The 22,825-nt window shown below is 39.9% G+C and overlaps 1 protein-coding gene across 4 annotated transcripts in view; it reads left to right on the plus strand.

The window, feature by feature from the left end:
* The window catches only part of anks1b (ankyrin repeat and sterile alpha motif domain containing 1B), a 233,761-nt gene that overhangs the window by 59,771 nt on the left and 151,165 nt on the right, over positions 1 to 22,825 (plus strand). For 2 of the 4 annotated variants that reach the window (XM_039791996.1, XM_039791997.1), the window contains exons 2-4: positions 1,155 to 1,235; positions 5,857 to 6,013; positions 18,319 to 18,471. In XM_039791996.1, coding sequence (XP_039647930.1) covers positions 1,155 to 1,235; positions 5,857 to 6,013; positions 18,319 to 18,471 — 391 coding nt within the window. Of the gene's footprint in view, positions 1 to 899; positions 1,020 to 1,154; positions 1,236 to 1,715; positions 1,828 to 5,856; positions 6,014 to 18,318; positions 18,472 to 22,825 lie in introns of those variants that run through there. The other 2 variants (XM_039791998.1, XM_039792000.1) reach the window with 2 other exon arrangements.

Consider the following 22,825-nt stretch of genomic DNA (forward strand, 5'->3'; position numbering starts at 1 on the left):
GAAACAGACACTGTGAGACACAGTTGTGCATTTTGAGACTCTGTGTCAGAAGCTCCTGTATCAGGTGGTTTTCCATTTTAAATAAAAGCTAATACAGTCGCTTCTACAAGTTACTTGATTCTGCTTTTCAGCCCAGAGCTCCTCAGACTGAAATTCAACTATTTAGTACTTCTCTCTGACGCGCATAGAGGAGTTCATATGAAAAAGAGAGGTCATATAATTATAGCCATGGGGAAACCCTGGGCTCTCTGTGTGTATGTCTGTTTCTATGTGTGTGTATTGTATTGTGTGTGAGTGTGTGTGTATATGTGCACAACTAGCTATCCTTATGAGATTCTGTGTTGTGCGGTTTTATTTGCATGCTCAGCATTTTGTGAGTACAACAGTCAAACTCACTCACTTTCTTTTTTTTTGCCAATCTGATGAAATAGGACTTAAACTCAACTCACAAATTATAAACTATACTTATCACTTTGGGACCCAAACACACTAAAATAAAAGTATTTGATGTAAAGAAAGAACTACAGAAACAATAACCACTTGCTTAAACAGAAAAATAAAATAAAAACCCTCCTCGGGAGAAAACAATTCTGGCCTCCTTAATCTTGAAAGAGCTCCAAACCCCTTTTTATACAAGCTGTAGCTCTTACTAGGCTACTATAGGAGACACCACAATAAATAAATCAATTAACTCGCAACAGGTATTCATCTCTTTCTCAGTGGATAAACCTAGTAATTTAACATGGGACAAATATCAGTTAAATGAGACAAATCTCTGCAAAAACTGCTCTGAAATAGCATTTTCTCAAAATGACATCACAACCCCCCCTCTATGTATCCCACACTTGGCACATTCCATGTAAGATAGTGAATCCTAATTGGCTGGGTGTGGTTTGCCATTTCCTGGGTCTAAAACAGAGCAGGTGCAGTAGATAGGCTAGGTAACATAAACAAAATGCTGAATTAAAGATGTTAAGTTGTTCAAGCCTGTGTTTTCTGACTAAGAAGCAATTCGTAATGTACGTAACTATGTTTCTAAAACCACACAGAGTGTCAACCAGCACATTACCAAACAACAGTCACTTCAATACTGAGAGATGATGTAAAAGTGTCTGCGGTGGATTAATTCTGATGTATCTCTGTTTTATCTCCAGCATGTGGAAGGGCCTGAATGTCAACTGCACAGACAGCACAGGATATACACCTTTACATCATGCTTCACTTAATGGACACAGGTAAACTTGTTTTTGTGTCTTCTACAAGTATTATTTACTTATATGCATTTCCATACAGTATGTGCAAGTGTCTGTCTTTAAGCTGGAACCATCAAATGATGGGTATTTTTGTTCAATAAATGATAAAAAATATTTTATCGAAATAAATGTTGATTAATTTTCTGTCACTCCATTAACCAGTTAATTGACACATTTTTAGCACTAATATTTTGGAGTACTGGAATGTCTTGTATGTAATAAATTGTGTAGTGAGGGTAAAAAAACGTCAGAGGTACATTTTTCCTTTTTATTGTTTTTCTATTTCTCCTGTCAGGTGAACAGTGGCGTAAAGTAACAGTTTAAAATAGTTTGTCTCTCCCCTGTATTCCTCTCAGGTCCCACTGTGCTTTGTGCCATATGTGTATGTGTACATTTTGGTCAGGGCTCTCCTTTTCTGGGCCACTTGGGGGCAGCAGAAACAAGCTGCAACACAACACACCTTTTAAATTGATATGGCGAACTTGTAAGCAAACAGCTGCTTATTTACACATCCAGCATTTACGGAGCAACGCCATGATTAATTTAGAGTCATGCTCCTGGACACCTGATGAATGTAAGTCCAACACTCACTGTCTTTTAACTGTTAGCTCTGTGTTTGGTCTCCTGAGAGAAATGCCTGACTCTAATGATCAACTAGCTATGTATGCTCGCCAGCTAACATTAGTCTCTGACTTGATGTCTGCCATTTGATGCTGACCATAGTGTAGTGGGTTTTTAGAGCTTTTATTGCTGAAAACTGCTGCCTGTTGCGGCCAAAAACAACGCTAGGAGAGCGGTGAAAGTAAAACAAAAACAGTTGCGCCTAGAGAGAGCGAAGTTAACGTTAGCATAAAGTAGGAGCTGAAGCAGCTAACGTTAGCCCTACAGCTCCAGAAAGTAGAGGGGCCCCGGTTTCACAAACCGATGCAGACTGGCAGTAGGTCCAGTCTTAATATTGTTCTTGGATTAGTCTGATGCAAGTTACAACAAAAAAAAAATATATATATTATTATAACCCCAGGCTAACCCAGATTTTAGGACCATGTTTTCATGGTAATCAGTGACACGTACACCTGCTGAGCGGTCTAATGACAAAAAAGTTATTTTTGTTTTTCTGTTTTCTAAACAGTGTTGTGGAGCGAGTTATAAGAAAGTAAATAGTTTTTAGAGACCGAAGTTACTTTTTGTAAATATAACTACAGCAGTGTGAGAACGTCGTCACTGGTTTTCTTTTTTTTTTAACTAAGGAAAGTAGGCTATCCCTACTGTGGAGTTACTTAGCGTGAGCCCTGTTAATACCCTTGTGTTGACTTTGGGTCAAATTGACCAGTTTTCAATTTTTGTTTTATATCAGAAAATATGGGACGTAGAAATGAGCGCAGAAAATGTGTGGAAGAAAAATGTAACAGTTTAAAACGTTGGAAAAAGCAAAAACAAACTGAAAAAAAGGCGTCGAAAAAGTAAGTGTTTTTTTCAAGGTTGACTGGAAGACAACACAAGGGTTAAGAAGTCATATAGCATTAGCTCTGCTACAGGTCTGAAAGTGGGTTAGGGTTGCAGTACTGCATTTATGCTACGGCAGTTTTGGTATTTCCCAGTAAAATGCCCCTGTAACAGTTGGATTATTCCAGAATATTTTCTGCTGGAGCAAAGGAGCTGTGTGGTTTAGGTTTGAGTCAACTAAGGTTTTGGTAGGCTTGGTAGCATCAAAATGGCGCCATAGGAGCTACGCGTTCTGGAGAGAGGCTTACCCCTTGGTGATAACTTTGTAGGTTAATCACTACCAGCAGTCCCATTTAAATTGTTACATTGTTTTCACATTGTCCTTTTGATACCTTGTTATTATAAAGATATAGAAAGGTTGAATGCATAAATAAAAAAATATTTATTAAAAATATAAGTATTTTAGAGTTAATCTGAGTTTTCAAAAGGAGTTGTATGAAGGGTCATGTAGAATTTAATAAACAAGTGAATTGCAAAATCACATTAAAACAGTCATTGTTCCAGGGTCATGCCACACCTGTACTCTCAAAATAGGTTGTCAGTAATAGTCAAAAATACAAAATTGCAAAAACAATATTCCTGCAAAAGACGAACTGTGTGACTGCTCTGTGGACATCTGCACAGAACTACAGTGCCGCTTCCTTTCTTCACCTGGGCCTGCTGAGAAATCTGGTACACAGTGTGGATTAGCTGCAAGCCTGACCACTATCCCAGTTTGGTGGAACTGAAGGATTAGAACTGTGTTTTGGGGGCAATTATGTGGATTTCCTCCTTCAGATCAACTGGAGAGGATTGGAGGGAGGGAGAGAGAGAACTGCAGCCTCAGATTGAAAATTAGGCCGCCAACAAAAAGCTCCAGAGGAATGATTTAAAGTGCTTATATTATGCTTTTTGGCTATTTCCCTTTCCTTTATTGTTATTTATCTTTTTGTGCATGTTATAGGTTTACAAAGTGAAAAAGCCCAAAGTCCACCCCAACGGGACTTACCATCTCCAACAGACTGCTCCAAACAGCTCTATTGTAGTCCAGCCTTTACTTCCGTGACGAACGTGCGTCACTTTGTAACTCACGTTATAATGCTCACCTAGCTGCTAGCATGGCACTCCCTCATGCTCTGCAACTCACAAGCTAGCGGTGCTTACCTAGCTACTGCGCATGTACAACTCCCAACAAAGATGGAACAGAAGTGAGATGTCTCACTCTGTAGCTAAAACGGAGAGAGCTCAACCACACAGGGTGAAAAGAGGAGCTGCAGCAATGTGCAGTACAAGAAAAATATGGTGTTTTTTGAAAATTAAACCATGTAAAACTATTCTGGTACAACCTCTAAATACAGTTATGAACCTGAAAATGAGCATAATATGGGCACTTTAACGTTTAGGTAGGATAGTAAAAAGAGAACCAGCTATTAAGATATAGACAGAGAAAACCTGGCAACAGGCAATGCTGTATTCAGAGATTTGTTAGTCAGGCTGTTTTTTTTTTACCACATAAAAAGCCTTTCGGTGATGCAAGCAGGCTCAATCCAAACAGTAAGAAATTGAATATTCTCATATTTGACCTTTTTTTTTTTTTTTTCAGTCTACAGTATGTATTTGACCCTGAGATACTCCCAGTGTGATTTTGCTGGACAACTGCCACTTAAACCAGAGTGAATTATATAAAAATATAATAAATTATTAATTAACAAATCAGTTCATTAAGCATCTCAGTGCTGCTTTCACCCCTGCTCCTGCGAGAGGTTTTGCCCTTCTCTCTCCTCAGATTCTCCTCCTGACATTTCAAATTGCAAATGAAGCACTTCACCTTTCCTCTTAAGAGAGAGGTGGCAACTTCAGCTGGAGACTTTCTAATATGAAACCGTATCGCTGACATTACTACTACTGAGCAGCAGCTAAATGGATTTCTGGCAAAAACCCAGGCACTATGATTTGTCGCTCTATTTGTGTAATAGAGATAACTTTATTAGAGGGAAACATGAAAATGTTTGTCTTCTATTAATTGTTGTTATTGATTTTTTATTTTTTTTATTTACAGTTGAGCTCTGTGCTATCACTGCCTCCAATACTGAGTGAAGTAGGTAAAGGAAACACAAAAGTAGATAGGACACTGGGATAGACTAGGGCAGCGTAAATTGTCTAGCACAAGCTATAATACAAACAATTTGAACTTCAGCCTCTCATGTACATGTTGATATACATAAACCTACTTTTTAAACCAGTGATTTAAAGGCATTGATCACGGAGACAAAACAGATTTCGTCTTTTGCAATGTTGTGCATGCAGTTGTGAAGTGCAAAATTTCCAACTGGTGTAGTTTATTCTGTCAGTGTGTTTCATTAAACATAGAACAGCCTCTGTTTCTCTTTACCTCCTAAGAGTGTTATAGTTAAAATGGACATTACAGGTTTGATTGAAATAAGAAGGGGTTAAAGTAAAGATGGTCTATGTGATAAATTATGCAAAACTCCATCACTAAAAATCTTAATTTTAATGCAGAACCCATTTCGGTCAACATTATGATCTCTTGAATAACACATGGTACAATGTTGGTCATTTAAGCTCATTTTGGCTCCAGCTAATGTGATCCTGATGCTGCAGATAAGAATGATGGGACACAGCTGAAGCTTGAAAGTGTTAAAACCCAGAATCACTGTCATGCCTGGGAAAAATAGAAACTGTTGCCAGGGGGACAAAAAGATAATTCTGTAGGAAATTGCACTGACTATGAGAGGAAGCACAACTCATTTATTTAACCAGTAAAAAAAATATCACCAAGGTCACACAATATGAGGGCAAAGAAAAGGCAGCTCACAATTCATCATGTATTTTGATTTTAACATGATTTAGTTCCTTCTTGGAGTAAAATTATAAATTATGCAGAATGTCTGAGGGTTGTATTGTACTGTATGTTCCACAGTGAAAGATGAATTATTTGTGCAGTAAGGTTAAAATGTTTGATTTGGTGTTTTCAAGGGAAATGTGACAATATTCCATGATACAGATTTCAGTTCGGCCAGCTTGGCTTCTGCTCCCTCTCTCTATCCCCCCATCTTTCGATCTGTTTATATATTGACCTGTACGTATCTGTCTCTCTCAGGGAAGTTGTACTAAAGCTGCTCCAGTTTGAGGCGTCCACAAACGTGCCTGACAGCAAGGGTTGCTTCCCGCTGCACCTGGCCGCCTGGCGGGGAGACGTGGACATCGTCCGCATCCTTATCCACCACGGACCCTCGCACTGCCGGGTCAACCAACAGGTAAACACCGTAATCCCATCATCCTCCTCTGAAAAGCCTTGATTGACAATGCCACCTGTGGGAAACGTCATGTGAATTCTAGGTTTTATTAGAACTGCATGTCATCTTTTTTTAGTTTAACATAAGGCCACAATCTTACAATTACTTTATTGAATTTGAATCACAGTTATTGTATTGGATATTTTCTTTGGTCTGCTTACAGTACGCTAAACTACAGAATGTTTATTTACAGTACAGTTAGTCTTGCATTGCCAGACCTCCTTCCACAGTGCTTCCGAGGAGGGCCTTGCTAGTCCACACAGCATTGCGGGATGAGAGAGAAACATGCTCTGGTTTATTGGCATTCTTTATACCAATCACAATTGTCGCACGGAGCCCCGGTGCCGCTGGAAAATAGCCTCGGGAAGGAACTTGTTTTGGTGCAACATGTGTACGTTCAAAAGTTGTATGTCGTCTAACCGAAAACTCAGATTGGACAGATAGTAACTACAGAATGTTTAATTACAGTACAGTTAACTGGAGCTGCGCGATATGGAAAAATGTCGGTATTGCGGTGATATTGTAGGGTTGACTATTGGTGCTTTCACAGAATATTAACACAATGAGAGTTTTGATAAATAATCACCAATGATGTGGATACAATGATTAAATTGGTAAAGGCAAATAATAAACCACCTAGGAAGTCTGGTTCAGAAAATTCCATCACTTTACAGCCTTTAAAACCAGGAAGCGGCATTTGTGTTCTATCACGATATTACGATAACCAAAATTTAAGATGATCTCTAGCCTCATGTATCGATACTGATATAATTTCTACATGTATATATTGCCCAACCCTACAGTTAATTACAGAATGTTTACTTGTCAGTACAAGAGGTGTAAACAGGACCTTCAGATATTCTTTTATAAATTCGTCTTTGAAGCAGGACTTTATTATCAAGCTATATTGCTGCTCTTTTTGATTGCATCTGCTTGTTAATTGATAGTCCATTTCTGCTGCTGCCAGTGTTGGTGTTATCCATTTATTAGGGTCTGTCAGGGTCAGCCGTATTCTGTATCAGCTCTAAATGCCTCTGGCCCTGGCCTCTGACATATCTCTGAGAGAGGCAAGTGAATTCACTGGACTCAGAAGAGAATCATTAAAACTTCATGTCTGGATTTCTGTAGCTTAGAGAAGCCATTTATTAGTTAACCTTCTAGAAAAAGAACACAAATCTAAAAAAAGCACATAAATCTAACCTTTGTTCATGTTGTTGCCCACATTTACATGTTAATGGTCAATTGCGGCAAAAAGAAACGCTTTCCCTCTGTGGTGTAACTGTTCCAGAACCGGAGAGGTCTTATCAGCTAAATTAAAGTTGACTTCTTCTGTTGTATTTCTCGGGGCATTTAAACCAGCCCTGCCACAGGTCGTCTCGTTATGGCTCCTGTCCAACAGAGCCGATCCTTTACAGTTCCCAGGGATCTCTCTCTGACAGCCGGCTGAGCGTTTCAACTCTGGGAGCATTCAGCCTGCCACCGCTGTCATTCCTCATCAGCAAAACTGACCTTCTCCTCCTCCCTAACTCTTTTCCTGTCCATCTCTGCTTGCAGTTTTTTGATGATGTCACGCTCTCGCTGATGCGCTGTCATTTTAAGATGAGCACGAAGCTTACAGAGGGTTTTGAGAGCTACAATCTTGATGTCTTTTTAAAAATATTCCTACTCCTGATGGCAGTGTATTAATGGACCTCCCAGGCTATTGGGATGGTGACATTTTCCTTTGTCACCATTAGCCAAATTGCTTCCCTCTGTGAGTTGTTATAGCCTAATTGTTTACTGTGATAAATGGTGTCTATTGCCCCTGAAATGAAGAGGTTTGTCAGCAAGTGAACACGGGTAATTTTCCTTTTTTTTACCCCATCATTGATTTGTAGAGCTGAGTGGGCTGCTGTGCAGGCAGCGTGGACACATACAGGGTAAAAGATGCTGATTGAAAAGATACCATACAGATGCTGACTGTGTGTGTGTGTGTGTGTGTGTGTGTGTGTGTGTGTGTGTGTGTCTTGTATTTTGTTAATGGAGCATATGAAGATCTGCTGTCACCTGACTTTTTCAGTTATTTGGGTGATGAAGTGCAGTCAGTTACTTGGTGTATCTGTGATTTCTGGTGCTACTTTATTTAACTTTCTACAATAACTTTCAGCAAACCCTAATGCTATTTATGTGTAGGAGGCGAGACTTGATAGCTAGAAGTCATTTTACAGTCAAAGAAAGTTGTAAATGGAGACGGACTAATGCTGTTGTGTTAGTATTTGCTGTTGTGTGCACATAAAAACTTAGCAAGGAGGATGTTGTTACATGCTGCCAACATAATGCAAAGATAAAAACTGTGTTTCATCACATCACAGTTTTGGTCTATTGAGTAACAGAAGACCAATGAAAATGACATACCGGTAGCTATCTATATTTACGTAATTATTGTGAAACACAGTATGCATTTATTAATTAATCTTGTCCTGGCAGTAAAAACATTTGAATGCGAAAAAGAAAGAGAATAATATTTATCAGGACACATACACAAATATTCAGATCTTACAGAATCCCTCTGGTTATGCTTAAAAGTCAGCTTTTATTCGTGTGCATCACTAAAAGAAAGGAGAAATTAAGCTTTATAAACACCTCAGTTGTATTTAGTCCTTTAATTGCACTGGACGTCTTGTCTTTCTTGTTCTCTCTTTGTATCATACATCTCAGTTTAAGCATTGTATATCAACAACTTGGAAATTACTATTATCTACCCTGTTTTCATCTCTCCTTCTGTACAATACAAACCTGTGACAATGCTAAGCTACAGGGCTCACATTAGCAAGCCTCTGCTGTCTGTCAAACTATTGCACGCAGACAAAGCAACACACAAAGTCTCCAGCATGACTGGGCCTTCACATTCTTAAGGGTACAATCAGTGTTTATTTTTGCCTTAACCACTGACTTTTACAAGTTTAAATTACGGTACCTGTGCATTTTATGATGCTGTGTGATGCATCGTTGTACCGTAGTCTTGCAGTTATGCGTTGCCGGTGTGAGGGTACACACAGGTTGCAGGCAAAAATCTGAATGTAAGATTTATAGTGTTAGTATGTTTACGATGCCTAAGCTCCATATTTTCCCACTGTCTTGTCTTGTCTGCTGTAGAGAGCAGGGCCTGCATACATTAGTCAGGTTGATATACTGAGGTCCACACATGCTCACACCCATCATCGAGACTTACGGCAGCAAGCCATTGGCTGCACATTACCCCATTCTCAAAGATATGACTCTGCCTGGGCACACATTACTCGTGTCAGAGGTTGAGTGTATGTGTTTCTGAGTGTGCAGCTTAGTTTTATCGGGTGACTCTAGAGGGGCACACTGTTTGTCTTAATATTGTCTCTTTTCTTACATGAATGAGAGAAACCCAATATTTGTGCTCACCTTTGTACATGAGGTAACAAATAGTGACAAGAGACTGTGGAAAAGGACACAGGAGGGAGCTGTAATGAGTGTGAAAGGTCCTGAGAGCATAGATGGTGGGAAGTGTGTAGGTGGGCCATTTCTATGCTGCAGCCAATAGAGGATTATTCGAGGTTAGTGGATGTTATTAGTTGGTGGTAAACCAGTTCCCGACCACTGTTTACTGCCTAATTGGTCCCAGTAGTTCCATTTTGTGTGTGCGTGTGTGTGTGCGCGTGTGTGTGTGTGTGGAGACTGACTGGAGAAGATGATTGTAATATACTGTGTGTGCATGTTTTTGTTTGTATGTGTGAGAGACAGTGAGGCAGTGATAGATGGTGAAAGATTGCTTGTTTAATTGAGTCTTGCACTCTGCTTGCATGGCCAAATGCATATTTTGAGGACTGAGGTGTTTTTTGTTGTGATCTCTCTTTCTCCAACTGAGACAGACTCATGAACTGACGCTTTACTAGGGGGGGTTCAGCGACAACGCTAAATATAAAAATACAATGCATGGTTCTGCTGAACTGCTAGCAAAGCATTGACAAGTTTGTGAAAGGACTGCCAGGTAAATGTAAAGCAGACGATGAAGCTACACCAAACGCCACAACTACCAAAACAAAGGCAAGAAAATACGTAGTGGTGACCAAAATTCCATCTAAGGAGCCGACTGACAATCTCCCAGTCAAATCACATTGGTCCTCATTGACTATCTCTTCGCGGAAAAAGCGGATTGTTTCGCATCTCTCTCTCTCTCTCTCTCTCTCTCTCTCTCTCTCTCTCTCCCCCCCCTCCCTCCCTCCCTCCCTCCAAGGAGAAAAAGCTGATCACAATTCAAATGAAAGTGACTTTAATGGCATCGGAAACAGACGTATAAAGTGTACACAGAGCTGTGTAACATAGCAAATAAATATATTAATGAAAATAGAAGTTAAACAAATATACATAACTAATATATATGGACTAGACAGCGTTGTAACATGAACACTGTGGCTACCAGTGCCAGTTATTTAGCAGTCAATAGGTGACTGCAAGCCACTATGCCCCACCTGCCCCTAATGACCAGTCGCCACTGCGCTTGCATATCACGCAAGAAATAGAGGAGACGCCGAAAGCTATTGCTGCAGCGCGTGGGCTGACGCGGATGCTGCGTGCCCGGTATGAACGGACATATTGGATAACATGGGCGCCAAAATAAAAATAGCTGTGCTACGCAGCTATTAGGCACCCGGTGTCTTCCAGCTGTAATGCTAAAAAAAATAACAAAAAATAAATAGAGACAAAATCTTTAAAGTAATTAAACAACCAAGTTTCAATTTGATTTAAAATTAATTTGCAGTGGCTCATTATGGGCCCCTTAAACCCCTAGACCACCAGAGTGCCCTAAAATGCAATTTTAGGAGATTTCAGTGACTCAACCTGCTGTGCTGTGCCATGATGTCCAAAACAGCTCGGGTCCCATGCTCAGTCTTTTTGGCCCCAGGATTTGAACCAGCGGCACCTAGAATGACATGCATCCAGACAGAGTATGTTGACTGACTAATGACACATTTTACCCACAATATAAAGATTATTTTACTTGTAGTGGCAGTGTGAGGGATGTAGAGCGTGCGTGTGTGTGTGGGAACCAGCACACAACCTCTGTATGGGGCCTCTGAACTAGTCAATTTAAGGGTTATTCTGTGTGTATGTGTGTGTGGGTGACTGATTAGGTCAAGTATGTCCCCCTGTGCAGCAGATATATTCCAAGAATGTTTTCTTTTCCATAAACAGAAGTGCGGAGGGTTATTCTTTTCCTTTCTCTCCCTCTTGTCTTCTATCTCCCCCTTTTGTTCTCCCAAAGGAGGAGAAAGGAGATCAGCAGCATAAAACCAAGGGAGATAATAAGAGATATTAGAAGGATGTTGCATGATGCACCGTCTGTGCTTCAGATGTAGCATGCGCATGTGTGGACACGTGCATGCATGAAATACTTCCTGTAGGCTTTTCTCCAGGTGCAGCAAGGCCTTCTGGGAGCCCAGAGGCTGTGTGAACTAAGACAAAGGTGAAAGGTAATGAGGTTGGTCGCCTGCTGTGTTTCCACAAATGTCTTTGTGTTTGTGCCTGTGTGTATTCATCTTACAGTCTTGGCAATTCCATGGCCTATCATGCACACTTGTTGCTACCACACATGAAAATGAAACCATATGTTTCCCGACAGTCAACATGTGAACATGGCCTCTGTGAGAACACATGCTGCTAGCAGAAACCGCCCTGGGAAAGTCCTTCCTCAAACATTGCCTGCCGCCATGCCCGCTGCTACCAAAACACAGTCACACTGAGCCACGGGATGTTTTCATCAAACTATAGTTTTCCCATCCTTTTGCCTGAAAGAAACACCTTAACGTCTTAAATTTAAAAAGTTATGAGGAAAAAATACAATACATTACTACAATTAAAATCAAACAAGATATGTAAGAAAATACAAACTTTGATCATTGCTATGTTGTAGCTATTGTAAAAATAAAATAAAATGTTATGTATTTTTTAGTGTATACTGACTTTTTATTTACAGTGTAGTATATTCTGTATAGGCTACGTATAAATAGAGAGATGGATGCATATTAATAAGAGAAGACAAGAGTGAGAAAGGAGAGAAACTGTTTCACCTTGGTGTCGCTCATGTTTTCCATTTTCTATTTATTTACCCAGCTCTCCCCAGGCAGCGCACTGAGCTGCTGGGATTATGAGACGCCGCAACGTAGACGAAGCTCATCCTGCGTATCAGTCCATCAGCATTAACATGGTGTATGTTCAAACAAATACCTCTGCGCTTCAGTCGCTCTCGTTACATTTCAGCCCCGGTCTGTCTGATAAGGCTCGCTTATTTGCATGGATGTAGCGGTTTCTTTGGTCCCATGCAGATGAGAATAAGTGTGTGTGTTCCTTACATATCTTGTGATATTGTGTGTCCCCTTCAGTTAAGAAGGGTAATGCAAGGGACGCTGCATGGATAGTAAAGATGTATCATAAAAAAAATAACAAATTGCTCCTCACACAATAATAAAACCACGCAGCTGTCTTGGTAAAAAGGACAAGCAGGTACTTTTCATTACACATTCTTTAAATATTTATGACCATTAACAGTGTATCAGTACCATATACGTATACTGACGAAAGAAAAGCACTGACGTCCATTTGTATGGGCATGTCAATAATGTGCTGCCATGCCTGTTGATGTGTCATTAGTAGATGGCTGTTGCTCAGGGCTCAATCAGCAACAATCCAGAGTGCTAGATGATATCGGAAAGCTGTCAGAGCGAGTGTAATGGAAATATATAGCTCGCTCTGAGAACATGGAGGGATTTTCTCTACTTCTCCCACTCTCTCTCTCCTCCTCTTCTTCTCTATCGCCCTCGTTCTATCACCCTGTGTCTCTGTTCATATCTTTGTCACTTTCCTTTCTGTCTGGGAATTGCGTTTTCCCTATCTAAAGCTGTGTGTGTGAGGCACAGCGGATTGGACAGACAAAGCTTTATTGTCCGTTTAAGGCTGCAGAGACAGAACGGGTCACGCCAACTATTGTGTGCGTGCGTCCTCCGATACTTCTGCCATGTTTGAAATTTCTCTACCCACCCCATAGCATAAAAAAAGTTTGCACTTTTCTGTGTCCGTCCATCCGTCCGTCCTCTGATACTTCTGCCATGTTGGAGATTTCTCTACCCACCCCATAACACAAAAAAAGTTTGCACCCTCATAACTTTCATCTCTTGTTAGTGCCAGAAAGCCATATTACATGCGTTGTGGAGCTCAGGTTCAGAGTTCAATTTAGTTGAGCTTTGGCTGAAAACGCACTAAAATAATGGCCTTTCTCTGTGCAAAGTTGAAGCCCAGAGAGTGGCAAGAAATATGCAACCAGTAAGACGAGAGCTGCAAATAGACATGGCTTGATTTTTATGGAGTCGCAAGCTAAAAAGGTTCTGAAGCTTTGCCCTAATACAGTAACACTAGAACACAACTAGTCCAAGTTGTTAATGATTTGGATGCTGTTAATGGTTCATTTTGATCAGTCAAAAACATAAATAGTTTTATTATAATTACCAAACACAAACTGTGTATTCTTTATACTTCGAACTCTTCAATAACAGCGGCCATGCAAAATGCTTACTTGTGATTGGATGGCGTCTGTTAAAATTGTATGGCAGTTTGGGTCAAAGGTTTAACCACTGTCTTAAATCGGTGTGCCACATACATATGTTATCTGTTGGTAACCATAGCAACCATATTTCACCCTGCTTCACATTATCTTACTAATGCCTCTCTTTTTTTCTTCAGTGTGAGGGTTGTATAGGCTACAGGTGTAATAACACACTCTAAGGGTATCTTCAAAAATAAGCGACTCTGTGGCAGAAAATGCCACTGCTTCGTGTCATGCTGTTCATCATTTCCACCTTGTTTTATATATATCGGGATGTTTTGTTGTGTAACATTGCTTACAAATCAACCGGTTATTGTACATGCTAAAAAATGAATTATCTATTTGGTCTAGAACTACTTTTTCCTCACTGAATACTGCCAGTGGCAAACAATGACTGAATGCACTGCATTTGTTGTTTTGGGACTTGGCAAGAGTATATTGCATTTTGATGAAGACAATATATACAATAGATTAGATAAGATGGCACTTAAATGTTCCCTTGGTGAAATTTAGTCTTTTCAGCGGAAAATGGTAATACAGTAGAATATCCGCGCAGGAACAGAGCAAATGGTTTATTAAACATACTGCAACCAACAATTACACCAGTAAACTGCGATGAATATGAATTACAGTGTGCACGAGTGTGATTATTGTGCTTACTGTACAGTGGACCTGCCTGCAATCAGACCCGCACTGGAAGCTTCCACTCTGCCATCAGTGGAGGGGTGTCCGATCCCGGGGGGGGGGAAAAAATGGATCGGATTGGTTGAGGAGGAGGGAAAGCTCCAAAGCATGTTTCTACTGCTAGTGTATGTGTGTCTTCATATAGGGGCTCTTTCCCTCTGATATTCACACATACAGTATCTCAAATCTCTCTCACTCACTACGCAGAGGGATACATGAAAGTAGGAGAGGAGCGAGAGGGAGGGCTGAGGCTCTGGGGACAAAGAGAGTAAGGAAAGGCACGGGATGAGATCTGAGCAGCAGAATGGTGGTCATGGTGTGCTATCATGATAGTTTGAGAAGCAGCAAATGTAGGGGAATTTGATAAAGAAATGGAAGGAGAATTGGGGGGGGGCAGAAAATTGTCTATTTTAAAGCATGAAACTGAATATTGTCTACATGAAAAGTCAAGCTAGTTTAAAAAAAACAAAAAAACTTGATAATCCAACTTTCATTTCACATCATTCATTCAGTTTATTATTCATGTTAACCCATTTCTTATCGGGAACTGGGCTTATTTTGTTTAGTTGCGAGCAAGAAATGTGTCCCATTAACTTCTTTTTCAGTTGACATGGTAGCGGTTGTTAGTAGTAACTAAAGGTTTTTCATGAAAATCGAAGATATAGCTTGACCTATCTTGTACATGTCAATGTCATTCATGCATGTTTCCATTTTTTTGTTATTTTACAAGATGACTAGCTCAGTGGTTCCCAAGCTTTTTCATTTCAAGGACCTCTAAACTGACACAAATTAGGACACGGATCATCTGATAACATATCTGCTTATAGATGTTTTATCACAGAAAGTTTATGAAAACTATGACAAAAATAGTCATACTTCAGACCCATCTTCTAACATCCCTGATAACTTGACCGTACCCCTGCCACATATTCCAAAATGTAACAATTCTGTTCCAAACACTTGGATCACATTGTAAAGTACTACAGTACTACTTCTACTGTTATTATTATTATTATTATTATTATTATTATTATTATTATTATTACTACTACTACTACTACTACTACTACTACTACTACTACTTATCTTGCTTTCAAAACTCAAACTTTTCCACACTTCCAATAGTTGATTTCTTTTTTCATATCACTTTAATAGGGTGTGTCGCCAGATCAAAGTGAATGTGACATTATACTTAAAGTGATGGTTCGGAGTAATTTTACCCTAGGGTCCTTTGCACCATGACCTCGAGCCAAACACCCCCCCCAGAAGCTTTTTTCACCTGGGTCTAACATTGGACGAGTTAGCGTAGCGTAACCGTTCGGCTGAATAGCTTAGCGCAGAGGCTAATGGATGGCAGTGTCTGTTAACATTACCCTATAATGAGAAATGATACCAAAGGTCTACACTAGTATATATAGGTTATGCACGCAAAGCGATGGATTGTAAAAGTTTGTATACCAGAAGGTTATGTAAATAACACTTGCCTGCTGGCTTCTGCTCTCTGCTGTTGTTGTTGCTGCTGTAAGACGGTGCTTAGGGGCATATACAAATTACAACACGAAAGAGATGCAACAAAAATATTTTTAATTTAACTTATTTTTTAAAGTAAGTGCTGTAATATAACTAGCAGGAGACAAGTAATAATTGAGGTAAGTTTGGAGACATTACCTTATTTAATCATTAAATTAATAAATATTTTTGTTGCATCTCTTTTCGGTGTTGTAATTTGTAGATGTCCCTAAGCACTCTTACTGCCCGGTAGTAACAGCAGCAGCAGAGAGCAGAAGCCAGCAGGCAAGTGTTATTTACATAAACTTCTGGTGTACTTACAAATTTTACAATCCATCGTTTTATGAGTGCATAACCTATTTGTACTACTGTAGACGTTTGGTATCATTTCGGGCATTATTAGTGGGGTAATGTTAAGAGACACTTCGGATCCATTAGCCCCTGCGCTAAGCTATTCAGCTGATAACGCTACGCTACGCTAACGCTCCCAATGTTCGACCCAGGTGAAAAAAGCTTCTGGGGGGGTGTTTGGCTCGAGATCATGGTGCAAAGGACCCTAGGGTGAAATTACTCCGAATCATCACTTTAAGGGGCATGGAGTACAACGCAATGTCACAGATTTAATCACGGAGAACAAATTACTTGACTTTTCTGAAAAAGGCAAATAACTGCTGTAGTGTTGCATTAACACTTTAAACTGGGACCAGACTCCATTGATAGTGTAATTAAGTTACTTTACATACTGTATAATTTACTCTGAATCTGCTTTAGGCAAGTAAAACTAGTATAGATTGATGTATGTATATAATTGACGTTAGATTTTGTAGAACTCTATTTCTAAGTAATTTCCTTTCCGTCTTCTCTCCTACTGTCTCCCCTTGCTTTTCTTTGTTCTCTCCCTCCTTTTTCCCCTCTCAATGTTACATCACCAAGTGTAACATTTCAGCCGCTTACTGAAAATGTAGGTTTTGCTCTTGGACAAACACCAGCAACAACACAGCTAAACGCGCATGCCCTTTTGTAACTTTCCTTTCTCCCCTTTGATAATATCCACACAACTGCCTAAGCATGTTTCCATCATGTGTACAGTATGTATATCTACGGCTGCAGGATTATATATTTTCAAGTATACAAGAACACAGATTTAATCCCTGTAGGGCCCACTTGTTCTTTCTATCCTTTTCTCTTTCTTCTTCTCTGGTATGGCTACCCATCATGTCTCTCTCTCTTTCATGGGTTTCCCTCTGCCAAGGACCCCAGGGACTACCAACAATGTTTCTGTCTTGACAGGGTGACGGGGGCCCCTTGAGAACCAGAAAATAGCCGTAGTTGCTCTAAACACGAGAGCCTCTCAAAAGTTCAGAATGGCCTTTCAAACACAAGAACTTCTCTCTGAGACATTTCGGGCCAAAGTGCCTGCATATATCATTATAGATTTCTGGGTGACTTTGATTAATGTGATTAAAGTTAGGCTAAATCGCGTCACAGTGTTTTCACATGATTGTAAATTAGAGGTAACGCTTTCCTTTAAGTCCCCCTATTAAGCATTTTTAAGCAATATACAAAATTGTTAAAATGTATGTATAAGTGTTAACAACTGTAACTCTTCCTGTGGGCCTTGCATGTCCTTATATCAGTGTAAATGTAAACCGAATTCAAACAATTTAGTAGGCAGTTTGGACAGTTACTTAAAGAGATCATTAAAAAAGCATGGTGTACACCTTTTGAAATATGAATTGATGATTGAAATGTAGTACACACTCTAAGTTTAACGACTTTCTTCAGGCTCAGTCGGTAAGTGTAGAGAAAAGTGTTGGACCAAAAAGGCACAGAGGGTTTGAGGAAAAACACTTTTGCTTTTGGCCATCTCCTCTATTTCACAGACAGGAAACTATAGATTTCCCCTGACAGCTATCACAAACCTGACACGCTTTTTGGAATTTGTACATGCAGACTGATGTACTGACCAAGACATGTGGGACGGAAACTTCAGGACAGAATGCAGCTTTCCATCTTGAATTTCACCTTGTATCCATGTTCCGATAAATAAAACTAACTGCTTTTTCCTCATCCCTCTCTTCTTCCCTTGTATCTCAATCCTCTCACCTACATTTGCCCTACATCTAACTCACCACCTTCTTATTTTTCATTCTATTAATGGCCACCAACTCATACTCCTCTTTTTTTTAATCCTTTATTCCTTAAACCTTATTCCATTACCTTTTTCCCATCCTTTATCACTTACCCCTCTAATTTTCTCATTGCTTTTTTCACCTACCTTTCTTCTTTACTCTTGACCTTCTCTGCCGCCTCACTGCATCCCTCCATCCTTCTTCTGTCATGTTTTTCCCTCTCTTGCACTCCTTACTTCATCGCCCCCTTGCCCACTCTTTATCATTCCATAATTCCTACATACACGTCCCGCCCCTTCTCTCATCTTTTTTCCCCATTCACTCTTCCACAGAACCATGAGAAGGAAACGGCGCTTCACTGTGCCGCCCAGTATGGACACTCTGAGGTGGTTTCAGTGCTGCTTCAGGAGCTGACCGACCCCACCATGAGAAACAGCCAACAGGAGACTCCTCTGGACCTGGCAGCGCTGTATGGACGGCTGCAGGTCAGTGAGAATGACATATAAGGTTTTATGGAGAAAATAATTTAATAACCGAAGGTGTATAATTTACACTGTTTTGAGTTGGAATTTTTCAGCTTTTGAAAGGGTTTATTTTAATGGTGTTAATATAGTTAAATATGCAGGACTTGGTCTATAGTAGTCAAGCTGGACATCCATGTACCTGAAAGAATTGTTTGCAGATGGCTGTCATGAGACCAGATACATGCTGTTTTGATCTTTAATGTTATTATACCAGGTACAATGACATTTTGTATGGCTTCTCCTGATGTAGACAAAACACGCAAGTAACAAAGTACAACTTTTAAAATATTAATAAAAGGCAGAGATAAAAAATTATTAAGTTAAAGTTATTAAGGTAGTTTCCTAGTGCACATTTGTCTCTATTCAACCTGAATGTAAGGTACAGAAACGGGGAGATAAAGTAATATTTAACCATTTAGAGGATGGAGAGAACGTTCAAGAATGATTCAAGCCTTTGAAATTATTGAGAATGTCATACAGGCGTCCTCTACTGGACGCTACAAGGTCAGCGTACCCCTAATAACATTCAATTTGCAATGAAAATGTAATTTTCACTCCTACAAAATTCATTAAAAAAAGACAGTTAAGGTGGCACAATGGGGACAAAACTGGTAAGCGGTACTTGTTACTTCGATTCATCAAGACTAACTGGCAGCGTTTACAGGGAGGAAAGCTGGTGAGGGATCATGCTTTTTGTTGTTGCAACAGCTACTTATTCTGGTGAGAGAGTTGGATCTTTGGGAGGCATTTGTGAACCTCTGCATGCATTATGTATCCTGGCAGGTGAAAGGAAGCAGCTGGTGACTCAATCTGTACCTTCCCCAAGACAACAGTGGGTGTTAACAGACCACCATGCATGAGAATCAGCTGTTCCAAACTGGGAGTCGTCGTTGATATTTAAATATGGTGGATATATGATAAAAAGCTAACCTCCTCAAATACTTACTGTGCTAGACAGGTGCACATTTTTAGAACTGCGACTTTGCTCTTTTGTCAAAAATGTGACAAATGGTACACACACATAAGCGCACCTTCCACAGTGAGAGGCGTATGCCACAAGTGCATGCTGATGTTCACATGCAATCACACATTCTCTCTGCTAAGGTACTGAGTAATTGCAGTCAAGCCATACAGGTTTGTCTAAGTGTGAATGAATAATTTATAAAGGCAGCGGTATTTCTCTCTCACTCTCCCTCTCTGCATATTAATGAAGGGAAATCCCTACGGGGAAGCTACTGCTGCATGGAGATGTAACTAACACAGGGCAAAAGTTTAGTGTATACACACATAGAGTACACACACAAAGACGCACATTAAAGGAGGTAGCTTTCGAGAGAACTGTGTGAAGACTATCCATGATCAAACAAAAAGGTTGCTCCACTACCACATCTTACCACTTCCTACTACGCTCAAGTGTGATTGACAGGCCTTTTAATTCAAGGACTTACAATACAAAACAAATAATTAAATAGACCTACAGCATATTTCCATTCATGATCGGTTGAAAGAAACACTAAATTCAGATTTTCCATTTTTAACTGGCCCTCCTTTGAGCCCTGTGCTAGGTTAGTTAGCTGCAGATGCCAAAGCTTGCAGCTTATGTTACTGAGTAGTGCAGTCTCCTATACCGGATCCTGACTACTCTGTGCATAGGAACATCACAGCAGGGCGTTGCGAGATGTAACGTGGCGCTGCAGAGCATGGGTGGATGCGGCGGACGCAGCAGGACGCAGCAGGATGCGGCCGGGAATTGCAGAGAATTGCAGAGCATAGCTCTGCGAAGAAGAAACATAAGGACTCCGGGGAGTAAACTCCCCAGAGCTAGATTAGTAACAAGCATTTCTGGGACAGGATGCATACAAAAGTAACAAGTAGAGATGAGAGAGCAGCTCAGTGTGTCATAGGAAGGAAGGAACTTCCCCAGCAGTCTAGAATTATAATAGCATAACTAAGAGAGGCAGGTTAAAGAGAGGTGCCTGGTCGGGCTAGAACTCTCCCCAACCGGATCGGGCTGTACTGGCCTGCCTCCCTCTACTCTCGCTATATTATTAATTATATAATAAATAAAACTGATGACTACGAAGAGAAGCAGGTGGATGAATCTGACAACTATGAAGAGAAGCAGAGAAGGCGAACGCTGCAACTCCTCACTCCTTAACTATAAGCTTTATCAAAGAGGAGAGTTTTAAGTTTACTCTTAAATGTGGTGATGGTGTCTGCCTCCCGAACCCAGACTGGGAGCTGGTTCCACAGAAGAGGAGCCTGGTAGCTGAAAGCTCTGGCTCCCATTCTACTTTTAGAGACTCTAGGAACCACAAGTAACTCTGCATTCTGGGAGTGCAGTGTCTAGTGGGACCGTAAGGTACTATGAGGTCTAGATATGATGAAGATATGTTGGTGCTTGACCATTTAGAACTTTGTAGGTCAGGAGAAGGATTTTAAATTCAATCCTGGATTTTACAGGAAGCCAATGCAGATAAGCAAATACTTACAGGAGAAATATGATCTCTTTTCTTAGTTCTTGTCAGAACACGCGCTGCAGCATTCTGGATCAGCTGGAGAGTCTTAAGGGACTTATTTGAGCAACATGATAGTAAGGAATTACTACGGTGGCCGGGAAGTGCAATGCAACATTACAAAGAATGAAACACTTTTACAAAGCTCGAGACAAATTTACATTTTGGAAAACAAATTTACATTTTGGAAAACAAATTTACATTTTGGAAAACAAATTTACATTTTGGAAAACAAAATAACATTTTAGAAAACAAATTTACATTTTGGAAAACAAAATAACATTTTAGAAAACAAATTTACATTTTGGAAAACAAAATAACATTTTGGAAAACAAATTTACGTTTTAGAAAACAAATTTACATTTTGGAAAACAAATTACTTTAAACTACATTTTCGAAACAAATTTACGTTTTAGAAAACAAATTTACATTTTGGAAAACAAAATAACATTTTCGAAAACAAATTTACATTTTGAGAAACAAATTTACATTTTAGAAAACAAATTAACAAGATGCAAAACACTTTTACCCGCCCCAAAAAAATTAACAAATGACAGATTCTTCACGGAAAGGGAATGTACCACATACCGGAAGTGATGAGGTGTTGTTGGTGAGCGCAGTCAATTTGTGTTGTTGTGAGTGAGTATATGGCGTGAATGAAGTTTATGGTGACTTTACGTGTGGTCGGTTTTTGGAGTTTTTATATGACGCGGACCTGACGGAAACATTGGAAAAACAGGGAACGTATAGACAGCGCGGCCGGATCGAAGCTACAGCAGGGGGCAGGCTGAGTCCGTCTGCAGCTGCAGGACCTGGAGCTCACTGCCCATTCCTGGGAGCCAAAACCGACACCACGCCGCTGGAGACCCAGGCCGTATTGCTGGGCCCGCTGGAGGGAAGGGAAGCCCGGGAGAATCAGATCCAGGACTAAACGGAGCCGGACTGTCACAGCCTGCTGAAGTTTAAATCACAGGTTTCCTAAAGGGAGTCTGGCGGGACTCGGACTGTGGACGATGAAACACGACTTAAAGTCTCGTTAAATAAATAAATACATGCAGAAATAAATGAATCATTAGTGGGGGAGTGAGCCTGGACATTTCAGTCTGTTTAAACTTCACTTTGAAGCAGAACCTCTTAGTTCAGAAGGGTGAAGTTTCCGTTTGTACTCATATCTGTGAACTGATTATAATAAATATTCTTTGTATTAACACATTAATTAGTCTCTTTGTCTTTTTGTTTAAAAAAACTAGAACATCGCATGAGATTTTGACGATTTATAGTGATTTTATTTCCGTTAGACCTTTGCCTACATTGACGCGTGATGCATTAAGGGCGGCCGCCCATAGACAGTATATAAGGGAGTGCCTCCCCTGTTCCAAGATGGCGGCTCTATTGGCGCATTCGATCCATAACTGCCGTAGTCAAGGCGACATGTATACAAAACCTCATCACTTCCGGTATGTGGTACATTCCCTTTCCGTGAAGAATCTGTCATTTGAAATTTGTTTCGGGACTGGTAAAAGTGTTTTGCATCTTGTTAATTTGTTTTCGAAAATGTAAATTTGTTTTCTAAAATATTATTTTGTTTTCCAAATTTGTTATTTTGTAAAATAAATTTGTTTCGAAAATGTTATTTTGTTTTCCAAAATGTAAATTTGTTTTCTAAAATGTTATTTTGTTTTCCAAAATGTAAATTTGTTTTCTAAAATGTTATTTTGTTTTCCAAAATGTAAATTTGTTTTCCAAAATGTAAATTTGTTTTCTAAAATGTAAATTTGTTTTCTAAAATGTAAATTTGT

This window comes from Perca fluviatilis, chromosome 23 (genome assembly GCF_010015445.1).
Source record: "Perca fluviatilis chromosome 23, GENO_Pfluv_1.0, whole genome shotgun sequence".
Classification (NCBI taxonomy): Eukaryota; Metazoa; Chordata; class Actinopteri; order Perciformes; family Percidae; genus Perca; species Perca fluviatilis.